We start from the raw sequence: 14,041 nt of genomic DNA on the forward strand, positions 1-14,041 counted from the left end.
GGGAAAAAATTGACAACAAATTGTGTAAATTATTAAAGAATATGACACATAGGCCTATATCTTTCAATATTATCATCATATTAAAGAGCAACACATATCTGTCATATAATATCTGATATTTTACGACACATGAGTGTTTCTTTACATTATGTATTACAGTAGCCTACTGACATTCTTGGTTTGTTTGTAAGGGCATGCGACTTTTTATGACCCTTGACCTTTAAACTTAGGGGCACTGTGGACGCCTAGAACTGGGTTTCTCATAGTAATGGGCCAATCTCTTCCTCTGAAATTCCCTCATGGGACTCTCCATACGTCATCTTTTACGTCTTCCTCTATTTTGCTGTTTATCTTCCCTGGACTTATTTATTAAAGGTGTTTCAGTAACGTGGAGCTGTTTGTAAGATATTATTTGGGTTGGTCTTTTTTGAAGGACTGGCAGGTTTATTCCTCAGACTCCTCACTGAAGAAGATAAACTACACCTGCACAATAATAGGCTACTTCACAGTATAACATTCGGTGTAGTTGGAAAGCACCAACCCACCCACCATGACAATTTTCAGATTATTTGGGCTAGCAGCTGGCCCAGCAGATGCCTGTGAAACTGCCCACAGTGGCTAAAACTCACAGTAAATAACATTAGACAGCCCTGGCTGGCAGATGCCCTCTGGTTACATTATTTGACCTCAGAGTTAAAACTTGTATTGCAGCTGCCATACAGCAATTGGCATTACTAATATTGCATCTATATTTATATAAAATAAATTAAGTGAACTTATAATCAGCTGCTGGATGCCATTCTATGCACTTCTTAGCTAAAATGATGGTGCCATCTTGACACTTGCTGGCACTATTCAGCTGAACAGCTGCTTATGTTGGCCAGGCAGGGTTTGCACTTCCAACCACTAGGTGTCACATGATTAGTGTACTCTACTGGAAAATAAACACACTGAGATCATCAATTATTTTACACTCATAATATTAATTAAAACCTATTTTACGAGTTAAAGTAGGCTAATGAACAACAAAGGTGTTGATTCAACACATATTCAACTTTGCTGTAGACAAAGTTGTTTCAAACGCTCCACCATCATCCCCATCCCAAAGAAATAAAAAATTACAGGACTAAATGACTACAGGCCTGTGGCTCTAACATCTGTGGTCATGAAGTCATTTGAAAAACTGGTGCTGGTCCACCTGAAGGACATCACTGGACCTTCGCTGGATCCTCTTCAGTTTGCCTACAGAGCAAACAGACCTGTGGACAATGCAGTCTTAATAACCTGGAGCTCAACACACTCAAAACAGTGTCGATTTGTATATTGTTATTCCTTATTTACTTGTTCTTTTTAATTATTCTTTTTATTATCTGTGTTTTTTGTTCTGTCGCTGTCATTCGGTTGCACCGTGGAAGCTTCTGTCACGAAAGCAAATTCCTCGTATGTGTAAACATATCTGGCAATAAAGCTCATTCTGATTCTGATTCTGAAGTTGTGCTTTCTTTTTGTCGTTTCTCAGCACACACAACACATTCAAAATATAAGATATAAACAGTGTCTGGGTTGTTGAATGAACAATGTATGAATATCATCTCATTTTTAGTCAGGCAGTTATTTGAGAAAGTTATTCAAGGCCTACTTCAGTCCATACTATGCAGGAAACTTTGCATGTAGCCTAGTTTCCCAAATTTTGAATATGATCTGGTAATTGGAGAGGCCATGAAAGACAACTGGTTTTCACAAAACAAAAAAAAAATCCAGAGATGTTCTAAGCAGCTTTGTTATATCTATTTAGCAGTGTGTGTGACCCCTATTGCACTGGGATATGGAGAAATCAAATGGATGTAGTGTAAAATGGCATGTTTATGGGCAGAAACAATATTTTAGTATTTATGGCCTTTTTGGTAGTTTATCGGCGTTTGGTAGGTTAGGTACAGTTCAGGTACATTATTTGGTTATTATTATGTTGATTCCTTCATGTTTCACGTGACAGTGCTTAATTCAAGACACCCAATAAGACAATTACATAAACACATAATCTTCAAATATTCATTTAATCTTTTCAGGTTTGTATTCTACGACAACTTAATCTAATTTTATACAGCGACAGAACCACATCCGCTGTAGCATGCTCACTGCAGCTGGCGGAAGTGCGCGCGCGTCATTGGCTGCTGAGCAGCACTTCAGAGTTGTGCTCGTGCACTCATTCAAACGGCTGACTTCTGGAGCGCGCGCGAGGAAAGGGCTGGTCTCCTTCGAGCTCAAATTCATGTTTCATCCGTCTATTCATGATTCTGTCAGCTAAATATAAAGGTAAGAAACGATTAAAAGCGACATTTTATCCTTGTCCACCGCGAGTTGACAGTTTCGCCACAGCTAAACCGAAATAACCTTGTAGCAGCTGAAGAAATAAGGCGGATGTGATGAGCTTATACTTCAGCAAATCAACCTTTGCTCATTTTTAGGCAGCGGTTGCCACTATTACAATTACTAGAAAGTGTGTCTTTCAACGTGCTGCTAGAGCCAGGAAAACCGTAATGTTTATTATGTTAGCTAGCACTGTGGCTACAGTAAACAGTTGACTAGCTAACGTTAACTTAAGTTAGCTTATAGTGTTTTGTCACATTCAAAGTCTCCTTGTAAAAAGCCTCAAGCTTTAGACATCAATGTATTTCTTAATAACAATATGATTTCGTGGCCTGACCAACACTTCCTGCACTGATGTCAATAAACCACTAAATTTAGGCGCTTTTTGACAAAACCGGAACCTAAAGCCAAACATTGGCACTGCTTGTGTTAATATGTGACTCTGTGAGGCAGTATAAAGGAAGAAATGTCCGTGTGTGTTATTTTGAAACGCTCTGTTTACACTGTCATGAATGCTGTTAAAGGGACAGTTCATCCAAAAATGAAAATGGTGCCTCAGACAGTCCTTCTCCTTGAGTGTTGTTCAGTAAAAAGAAAATCATGTGGTTTTGGAATCGCATGCGGTTGAGTAGCTTAAATGAAGTGTTCTCATTTATGTGTGAGCTGTCCCTACAATAATCCATGTAAAAACCATCATATATCATTAGATAGACAGACATATTGCCTGCCACAGTGAAAGTGCAAAAGTCTTTTAAGCTGCTGGAGTAAATCGGTTTCGACTGTGTCCTGCTGGTCTGATGCGAGGCCGTCTCATTGAATTCCAGATTAGTAGCTCTGATAATCTCATAATAATGTTACGTCTGAGGTCTTTGAGCTGTGCGGTAGGTTTTGAAGAAGCTTATCGGTTCGTCACATTAGGACTGATAATGATCTTATACACTTCACATTCAAAACCATGAATTGCATGAAAATTACAGTTACAGTAAGTAATAGTTCCTGTAATCATGCTGTGCCAACCCCATAATACCGGTACTTTCTTTTTTCTGTGGCACAAAAAAGGAGATGTTTAGCACACTGTCAGAACTGCTCTTTCCCAATACAATAAAACTATAGGGGAAATGTACTTAAAATATAATTTAAAAAAATCCAAGTTTCCAGGGAAAAATAATAAGAGTTGAATTTTACATTACAACTATATAATTACGATACTAATATTTATGGTTGTCTTAATTTTCTTTCTTTTTTTAAATGGTAAACCACAGGGATCCTTTAAATCAGGGCTGTCCAAACTCAGACCGAGTTTGGACAGCCCTGCTTTAAATCATAAATCAACAGCTGGTTTATAAGCACTTTTCATTCATCTTTATAGTTTCTTCAATTATTCTTGGTGTGAACGGGCCTTAACATCTGTCTTGCAGACATGACGAGACTGGAGTGAAGTATCTGTTCTCGGCTGGAGCGTGAGGTTGGGCAGAGGATGCTAGAGGAGGGTGATGGAGAGTTGGAGGGGATCGGAGGAGAAGGAGATTGGGGGCTTCAAGCAGAGGTGGAGAGGTTGGCAGCTGAACTCCAGGAAGCCAATGAGGAGAAGTTACAGGCTGCACGGTACGGCCTGGCCGTCCTGGAGGAGAGCTCTATGCTGAAGATCAAACACAGCCAGCTGGAGGAAGAACATGAAGCCCTGAAGATGGAAGTGCAACAGCTCAGAGAGGTCAGTCAATAGAGAGCCAGAGATAACAAGAAGGAAGTAAGAGGTAGAAGGTTAAATAAAAGTATTTAGGAATTGCTGCATGAAACAAGGAGCTTTTTTCCAGTCAGTGATTCACAAAATGGTTTACTGTAGTAGAATTTGTAATTTATTCATTTAAATGATTCGTTATTGCATAGGCAAGAGTATTTAGTGCCTAAAGGCTGGAATACACTACATGACTTTTCAAATCTGAACAGATTTTTAAAACCCTAGGCATCATACACTACACGATCGAGCATCATACTACCAGACTTTAAAATCGTTCCGATCACAGCAAACTCATGCAGAAACGTGTGCCTTGTTGCTAGGAGATGCATGACAGATGAAACAATAGCTGTCTTATTTAGAAGGATGAGTCCTCCGGAGGTCGAATCCTCTGTCGGTCGCATCCTCTGTAGAGGAATTGTAAGGAATTGTCCTCAACCTAGAATTAAAAACGAGACGGCCTTCGTAGGACGGGAGGAAAAGGAAACAGGAAGTATCACGTTGATTTGCCAACACATTTAGAGCATCATTGCACTCTCACACTACTTGAAGGAAAATTTCTAAATTTGGAAAGTAATTTGAAAACAAAAATGCTTTTACTTGTTTTATTTTGCTCATTGTTTGAGGAGCTGCAGCGTACATACAACAGACATCTGATAGAGAAACAGTAGTAGTGTGTACATCTGCCGGCGCCGGCATTTTTCAAATTAACGACGGTTGTTTACAGCGACGCAAAGAATTGTGGGTTATCTTTAGCAGCTGATGCATCCTCCGAATTCCTGTGAAAGAAGGTCGCATTTGGAGTGTCCTACTTGCCTTTCTGAAATGAGACCGCCTCGATGACGTATGCGCCCTTCAAATGAGACCTCCGGAGGACGCATCCTTCTACATGAGACACCGTTATAGTGTGTTCTAAAATCGTCTGAAAATATCAAACATGTTTGATATCCTCCGACTGGGTGGAATCTGTAGTCTGTGACCATCATACACTACCTGATTTTCTGTGGAATCGGTCAGCTGTAATCTGCAGACTGACTCTGACTTTCCTCAACTAGTATCAACTTGTTCAGACTGTAAAATCAGGGGGAAATCGAGGCAAAAATTGTGTAGTGTATTCCAGGCTTGAATTTCTATGGTTCCTTGCACACTACAGCCAATAATTCGCCACACAAAACATTTGTGGTGAGCACAAATAAGGTTTATTATTAAGGCAAGTGAACCTGTATCAAATGTAATCTGGGTCATATTTCCTATTACCTTGAGTAGTTTTGTTTATCATTTTTGAGAATGAGGGCATAACACAACTTGTTCAAGTTGGCTTCTGAGAACAGATGAATTTGTCTATTTTGGGGACACAACCTTTCACATCAGAGTTATAATAGTATGGGTTTCTCTGCTTTTTCCTGTTTGCGTGGTTTTTTCCATAAAGCGATTTTGTCCATATAACAATCAAGCATTGAGAAGACGCATGTCTTTTAGCTGTTACACAGTCATCTTGGGGATATGTCTCATGCTCTTCTTCTGTTGAATAATCTGAAGCATTGCCTTTCCTGTCTGATTCATATCCTTGTAGTCTTTCAGATGGATAGTTTGCATACTCAAATGTTTTGTCTGGACAGTAGTACGCTTCACTCTCAGTGACATGTATTCCCTGTTTGTCAGTGTCATGTAGAATTTGTCATTTCATTTTAGGTTGAACACTCAAATTGATTATGATGGTACTGCCTAATGGCTAAATTTGCAAGCGCTTTTCCCTGCAGATTTTATGCAAAAAATGTACAAATCAAAACTTTACATTTTAAATGAAATGTTAATTACATAACATGGACACTTCTTTGGGACCCAGGGGACTAAACAAAATTAGTTAGATATTTATATCCCTCTGCTTGACAGATGCAGGCACATGATGGCAAAAAAGAAAATGGTTTAGTTTTGATGATTCATTAAGCCAACAAAAAGCTTGATCTTGTGGCCTGTATGTAAGTATTTTGATAATATTTAAATGTTCGCCTGAAATAATAAATAAATTCATATCTTTGTCCCATCTCCTTGTCTTTTTGAAATATTAGCTTAGAGCAATGCAAAGACTTTCCAGGTTGGCATGTCCCCATAAAACCCTTTTCTTTTGCCATTTTGGTTAGCGTTTGAAAATAATTATTTATATTTTTGAGATTAAGGGGCAATTGGACATTGCTGTTTTGTTTGGACATTACCATTTTAGGACAGTTTTAATAGAGCACTGTTCAGACAGATCAGTCTGTGGTACATGGCCAAATTAGAAAACAAATGGGCTGTAAGCCTGGCATGCATGGGCCTTTTTAGCTCTCTTTGTTATCCGATTTATTACATACTCCAGGGCTCCAGACAAAAAAATCGAGTAAGGAGCCATTGGCTCCTATAAAAGAAAAACTTAGGCGCCAAATTATTTTTTTAGTTTATTTTATTTTGGTTTATTTTATTATTATCATTTTATTTTTCCCCCCTATTTTAACATTTCAATCATTTTGTCATGTGTTTATGTCTTATCTTTACTAGGCTTTATCAGCATTTTAATCCATCTTGTAGATGAGCAGGTCGGCCGGGGGACTAAGGTTCACTTAAAGTGTGAATTAAATGTCTTTTACAACTTGAAATATACAGTCACAAAGAATTGTTTGTTACACAGAATCTGTACCAATATCATGGACCAGCATCACTTGGCAACTGAGTGCAGTGCATCCTATAAATGTTGTCAGGTCTTTCACACATTCAGTCTGTTTTTCTTCATTAGTAAAATGCTATTTTATAGGAGGAGTTGAATCATGTACAACAGAATAAGTAAAAATAATATGCAACAGCGCATAAATATAGCAAACCGCTCCTCTTTATAGTTATTTTTCTAGCTGACTGATGAGTTTATGGACACTGAGTGGTTATTCTGAGGTAAATGTATTACAATGCAATGTTTACAAGCTTTATACATTTCCTCAGTTTGAAACACTGAATGAGTTGTACACTGAATGAGTACAACAGTAAGTTGTACTATAGGCTTTCTTATTGCCCACCTTTTGATCATGTTCATTTCATACTATAGTAGTAAATCGAAATATATAATGGGTTCACTTGCTGCTTTAACTGAGGTGCTAAAGAGATCGCGCCTGAGCATTAAGTGCGATACTCTCCGCTCGCGCGATCCGGACGCATACACGGACCGTGTGGACGCGGGGTACTGGTGTTTATATTACCGAAAGTGTGCGCTTGTGGTCCGCATTAAAGAGCACCCAAACCGCATCATTTGAATTTCGTAGCATTTTAAAGCTGATACTTTGTTTATTAAAAAGTAAGACAGCACAAAGCTTTTTGCGATTACTGGATGGCAAGTGCGCTTCAAATAACAGGAAGTCCATGCATTAACAGAACACAGCATATAGACTAAGATCTCGATAAGAAGATCTGTGATATTGAAATTAGCTGATAATTAATAAAATTATCCATTGCTTTCATTGACGTGAACTCCGTTATATTTGCATATGAAGCGGGAATTGAAGAACGGATTTATATCCGTTTTGCGAAGACACATTTATGTGGCCAAGTGTAAATGGGGAAACGTTTTAACAAATCATATAGATATCCGATCAGAGAAAATGCATGAAGTGACCAGGTGTAAACAGGCCCTTTCAGGTCTCTCTCACTGCGTTCAGCAGACTGTGTGCGGCAGAGACGAGGACTGTTTGAAACTCTTTTCAGTAAAACTTTGATGCGCATCGTCTTATGTAAGTTTAATAGTGAACGTAACAAAAGATGTGAGCGCAAAACAATCGGGAAAAAAGTCCTTTCATGCAAATTATATATAGTCGCCAGTGGCGACCTCAGCAAAAACTTCACTCGCAAATTAATATTTTTGGTCGCAAATGCGACCATTTTAGTCGCAGTTTGGAGCCCTGTACTCCATGTGCCCCAAAATCCATGCTTTTAGTCTTTTCCAATAATTCAAAATTAGCAACACATTGAGGGCATTATATGTGCACATGTTTTTGGTTTGCCAACTTCAGCTAATATGTCACACTTTTGTTTTTGTGAAGTTCACATATGAGGCACATTGTGGACTAACCCCTCTGGTAGGAAGATTAGGCTTGTGTATTTCTCTCTCTGTGTCTGAATAGTAGAGCATGAAATTGGCAAAGGGTGCACAGATCTGGGTCTGGTGTGCTAGAAAAAAAACCGTGTGACAGTTATAACATCCTATAGATGTACACATTGCATCGTCATTTCATGTTTAGTTCTCCAGGATTCTACTAGTGAATATTTCTGTTGAATGAATAAAACTTTTTTCTTTGAAATGTTTCACCCACAAAGAAACTTTACTGCATCCCTATATTTTTTCAAACCAATATTATTTTCTCACTATCCTCATACATAAAAGGAGATGTGAGGCAGAATGACTGAGCAGCTCTATTCCATACAGTGGCTACAGAAGTATTGAGTTGAAGCCCAATGCTATTGGTTTTTGTGTGTTTAGATTTTAGAGCTAAACTATTGAAAAATGTTTTAACTGGTAGAAACGTACATTTTCATCTAGATGCCAAAGCAGCATTTCTCATTTACATTTAGTTTAGTATATTTTATAATCTATAATAAAAATTGCAAAAAACACAAATTACTAAAACTTTAACTGAAAAATTAAAATTCTAAATATGAAATTAAAATATGAATACAGGCTATAATAGTGTCTCTTAATGATACTAGTGTAACACTGATTTGTGTTGAGTTGCAGTGAACTTTTGGTTCTTGTTTCTCGCACAAAGCCATCACATGGCTTCAGAACCATAGACCACTTTTGTGCATTATATTGGCATTAGACTTCACCACCTGCTTTTGTTCTATGGAATAGAGCTGCTAAGATATTCTAACATCACCTTTTGTGTTTCATGCAAGGAAGGTATTTTGAGGGACGTGATGAAAAGCAAATCTTCAAGTTTGGGTGAACTAGTCTTTTAAAAAGCATGTCCTTCTTTGACATTTAGTGAACAGAAGTATACATTCCCCTGAGCTATAAATTCTCCCTCTACAGTCTGCCTTTCATCATTAATTATAGAGTAGCACAAGCATGGTTTTCCCACATGTTCTCACATGACTCAAATTATAATGTTCAGAGAAAAGAGTGTGGCTATATTAATGACAAGATAGCCAGTGTTGATTCATCTTGTAACAGTTGAGTTCAGTGTGAGCAAATCGGGTGTACGTTTGTTACCATTTGTCCAAGTGCCACAACGGCCAGTAACACTTTATTTTAAGTCCTTGTTTCACGTTACATGTACTTTCTATTATAATTACAATAAATTATGCATAATTACATGCAAGTGACCCTAAGTGAAACTCTAATCCTAACCCTAACCATATAGTAAGTACATGTAGTTAATATTTTTTCAGTACTTAAATGTATAATTACACTGTAACAAGGACACCTTAAAATAATGTGTAACCCTGTGGCCTTAGCATGAACTAAAAGCATTGTAATTACACTCTCTGGTTGCTAGTAAAGCTGGAATGTAATGTAGTGTCATGGGTAAAGTATAGAGTTTTGCTTCACTAGCTCTCAATACAGTTGCTGTTGTTTATTTGCTAAGCGAGAAAACTAATTACTCAAAATAAGTAAAGACTGACAGCTCTGCTGTTCTCATTTCAAGAATTTCAGAAATTCACACAAAGTAGCTGAGGGGCCGTAAATTGTGTCAGCGTTGCTTGTTCATTTAGCCAGTCAAATAAATGGTTTTGTTGTTTCTTGGCCAAACCTCAGCTATAAGAAGAAAGAAGAAAGAGCTTTTATTGCCAAGTATGTTTGCGCATACAAGGAATTTGTTTTAGTGTCATAAGCTTCCAGTTCACAGAGACAACAACGCGACACAGACAATAAAAATAAGATGAGAATAAAAAAAATACACATGTAAATATAAATAAACAAAAAATTGAAAAAGAAAAGAATAATTGAAACACAAATGATTGTATATACAGTTGTCCAATAGATGATAGAATGGGATGGAATAAAAGGAGATACAGGGATGTACAAGGATGGAGGTGGTGGCAAATAAATATAAGGTTATTGCACATTGTTATTGCATAATGGAGGGGAAGAAACTGTTCTTGTGCCTGGCTGTCCTGGTAATTGTGGTTCTGTAGCGCCGGCCAGATGGCAAAAGTTCAAAAAGGGGATGACTTGGATGTGAGGGATCTAGAGTGATTTTCTGAGCCCTTTTCCTCAATCTGGATGTATACAGTTCTTGGAGGGTGGGCAGGGGGGCACCAATAATCCGTTCTGCAGTTCGAACCGTTCTCTGTACTCTTCCGATCCCTGATTTTGTAGCTGAGCCAAACCAGACAGTTATTGATGTGCACAGGACAGACTCAATGACTGCTGAGTAGAACTGTTTCAGCAGCTCCTGTGGCAGGTTAAACTTCCTGAGCTGGCGAATTCAGGTCCTGAGAGATGATGGATCCCAGGAACTTGAATGTCTCCACTGCAGTCACATTGCTGTCTATGATGGTGAGTGGGGAGAGTGCAGGGGGGGTTTCTCCTGAAGTCCACTATCATCTCCACTGTTTTTAGCGTGTTGAGCTTCAGGTTGTTTAGACTGGACCAGACAGCCAGCTCTTTAACCTCCTGTCTGTAGGCAGACTCGTCACCGTCCTGGATGAAGCTGATGTGTGTGGTGTCATCTGCAAACTTCAGGAGCTTGACAGAGGGGTCTTTAGAGGTGCAGTTGTTGGTGTACAGAGAGCAGTGGGGAGAAAACACAGCCCTGAGGGGCACCAGTGTTGCAGTGTTAATTTTGGCAGGCATTTTTGATTTAGTCTTAGTCTTTATCTTGACACTAAAATGCTTAATAGTCTTTAGTCACATTTTAGTCATTTGAGTCTTTCATAGTTTTAGTCTACGAAAAGTCATTGCATTTTTGTCAAATATTAGTCATTACTTTTAGTCAAACTGCAGTTACCAACATTTATTTTGGTAGCTATTTTATATGTAGTATTCAAACAAAAATAGTCATTAATTCTTCTCTCTTTAGACCAAATCAATTAAGCTTAGTTATGAGACATTTGCATCAAGGATTGAATTTGGAAAAACTGGAATGAATTTTCATTTTTTGGTAGAGCTATAAATTAAACTCATTTTTCAGATACAGTAGGTTTACTTAACAAGTATACATTTATTTAACATCTTTTGTTGATTAACATTTATAACAGATAATTAGGAATGCTGTCCATTTAAGACGGAAGGTATGTATGTAATAGCCTACTGACATACATTCAGTTTTCACCCACCTGTTTAAGCTCACTTAAACCATAACGGACTGTATTTCCGTGAGATGCGTTACATGAGAGACATGTGGACTGCTGTGTGTGTATTTGAGCACTGAGAACTGATCGCGCGCTGTATGAGAACTGAAGAAGAGGAGTGTGCGCGAGAGAGAGAGAGCACTTCTATCAGCGCGTTTCCGCCTATCGCACCTTCACTAACTTTAAGTTAATCGACAATGAATTGTGACTCCCGGGAAAAACGGGACGCCTGGTCACCCACTCCCTAACCCTTCGGGTGCTGAGGCCATTGTTTCAGATCGCTAGTTCGCGTTTTGGTAGCCTATCCGTCCACTGCCGCTGCCATACTGAGACTGCACCTTATCCAATGACAGACGCACATTTTGAAAGACAAGACAGTTAACTTAGCCTATAAGATGTATTTTGAATGTCCAGTAGTCCTCAAATAACATTTTAGTCCCGTCTCGTCTTGTTAACGAGACGCGACATAAATTTTGTCATAGTTTTTATCATCAGATATTCGTTTTAGCTCGTCAACGTCTCGTCTTAGTCACACAAAAAAGGTTCGTTGACGAATATTTTTCGTCTTCGTCAACGAAATTAACACTGCAGTGTTGGTGGAGCGGCTGTTTGACATGAATTTCCCCAGTCTCACTAGTTGCTACCTATCTGTCAGAAAGCTGGTGATCCACTGACAGACAGAGCTAGGGACAGAGAGCTGGGTTAGTTTGGTCTGAGGGAGTGTAGGGATGATGGTGTTGAAGGCCGAACTAAAGTCCACAAACAGGATCCTCACATAAGTCCCTGGTCTGTCCAGGTGTTGTGGGATGTAATGTAGTCCCATGTTGACTGCATCATCCACGGACCTGTTTGCTCGGTAAGCAAACTGCAGGGGGTCCAGTGATGTCCTTCAGATAAGCCAGAACCAGTTTTTCAAATGACTTCATGACGACAGACGTTAGAGCCACTGGTCTGTAGTCATTAAGTCCTGTTATCTTGGGTTTCTTTGGAACAGGGATGATGGTGGAGCGTTTGAAGCAGGAAGGGACTTCACACAGCTCCAGTGATCTGTTGAAGATCTGTGTGAAGATGGGGGCCAGCTGGTCAGCACAGGTTTTCAAGCAGGCTGGTGTCACACCGTCTGGGCCTGGTGCCTTCCTTCTCTTGTTCCTCCTGAAGACCTGGCGCACATCTTCACTGATCTGAATTACAGGAGTGGGGGAGAGGGGGGTTGCAGGAGGTGTTAACGATTGTGCAGAGAGATGGTCAGGACGGGTGTGGGGGGTTTCAAATCTACAATAAAACTTATTCAGATCTTCAGCAAGTTGTTGATTCACCTCAGTGCTGGGGGATGGTGTCCTGTACTTGGTGATGGCTTTCAGGCCTTTCCACACTGAAGCGGAGTCATTGGAATTGAACTGATCTTCCAGGTTTTTAGCGGAGGTCCTTTTAGCCACTCTAATCTCCTTATTCAGTGTGTTCCTAGCCTGATTGTACAAGACTCTGTCCCCATTTCTATAGGCGTCCTCTTTGGCCTGATGAAGTCGTCTGAGTTTTGTTGTAAACCATGGCTTATCATTGTTGAATGTTACATAAGACCTGGTGGGAATGCATATATCCTTGCAGTTACTGATATATGAAGTTACAGTCTCTGTGAGCTCATCCAGATCGGTGGCAGAAGCTTCAAAAACACTTCAATCAGTAAGGTAGAGACAGACTTGTAAAACCCACTCTGTCTCATTGGTCCATCTCTTTACAGTCCTTAATACAGGTTTAGAAGATTTAAGTTTTTGCCTGTAGGTTGGTATAAGATGAACCAGGCAGTGATCAGAGAGCCCCAAAGCTGCCCGTGGAACAGAGTGATACGCATTCTTTATTGTTGTGTAACAGTGATCCAATATATTACTGTCTCTGGTGGGACATGTAACATGCTGTCTGTATTTTGGCAGTTCACGTGAGAGATTTGCTTGGTTAAAGTCCCCAAGAATGATTAAAACAGAGTCTGGGTGTTGTTGTTCTGTGTCTGTGATCTGATCAGCGAGTTTCTGTAGAGCTGAGCTCACATGCGCTTGCAGTGGAATGTAAATACTCACGAGAATGAACGAGCAAATCTCCCGTGTCCTGCATTTGATCAGTGCCAACCACTTTGTCCAGCAAAACATCCGAATAATCAAAAACTGGTAAGAGATGTTGTGGTGTGTTCTGCCAAATGTTCAGCATTTCCTCCCTGGCAAAACTGATCATATTTGACAAACAAAAAACAGGAAAAACTAACAAAAACACCAAAACAACTGGATAGCGAAGCACCATGGCTGCCATGAGCGGTGCCATCTTGACTTGGGGAAAAAAAAAACTCAGTGTCTTGGCTGTGATGGAGATGAGTGTTTGATTGATGTATGCGTATATGTTTACAGGTTCTGGCAGACTCTGTGAGCAGCCATAAGCGTGCAGCTGCAGATGGGGAAAGTCGAGAAGAGAGGCTCCTGCAGGAGTCGGCCACTAAAGAGGCAGCCATGGAGATTTGCATGGACGAGCTGCAGGCGGAGCTTAAACAGGCCCGTGTCATGCTGGCCAACACCTCGGCTGAAAACGAGAGACTGGCCGGCCTCTCCACTCAGCTGAAGAAGGTACATACACCACCATCAA

General features: G+C 39.7%; 1 protein-coding gene across 1 annotated transcript in view; it reads left to right on the top strand.

Moving 5' to 3' along the window:
* Positions 1 to 2,163: 2,163 nt before the first annotated feature.
* LOC306849370 (protein bicaudal D homolog 2-like) overlaps positions 2,164 to 14,041 on the top strand; it is a 28,582-nt gene continuing 16,704 nt past the window's right edge. Inside the window, exons 1-3 of the mRNA XM_079384331.1 lie at positions 2,164 to 2,313; positions 3,786 to 4,078; positions 13,810 to 14,022. Coding sequence (XP_079240457.1) covers positions 3,845 to 4,078; positions 13,810 to 14,022 — 447 coding nt within the window. The 5' untranslated portion in view covers positions 2,164 to 2,313; positions 3,786 to 3,844. The remainder of the gene's footprint in view (positions 2,314 to 3,785; positions 4,079 to 13,809; positions 14,023 to 14,041) is intronic.

The sequence above is a fragment of the Barbus barbus genome (genome assembly GCF_936440315.1).
Source record: "Barbus barbus genome assembly, chromosome: 29".
In the NCBI taxonomy this organism is placed as follows: domain Eukaryota; kingdom Metazoa; phylum Chordata; class Actinopteri; order Cypriniformes; family Cyprinidae; genus Barbus; species Barbus barbus.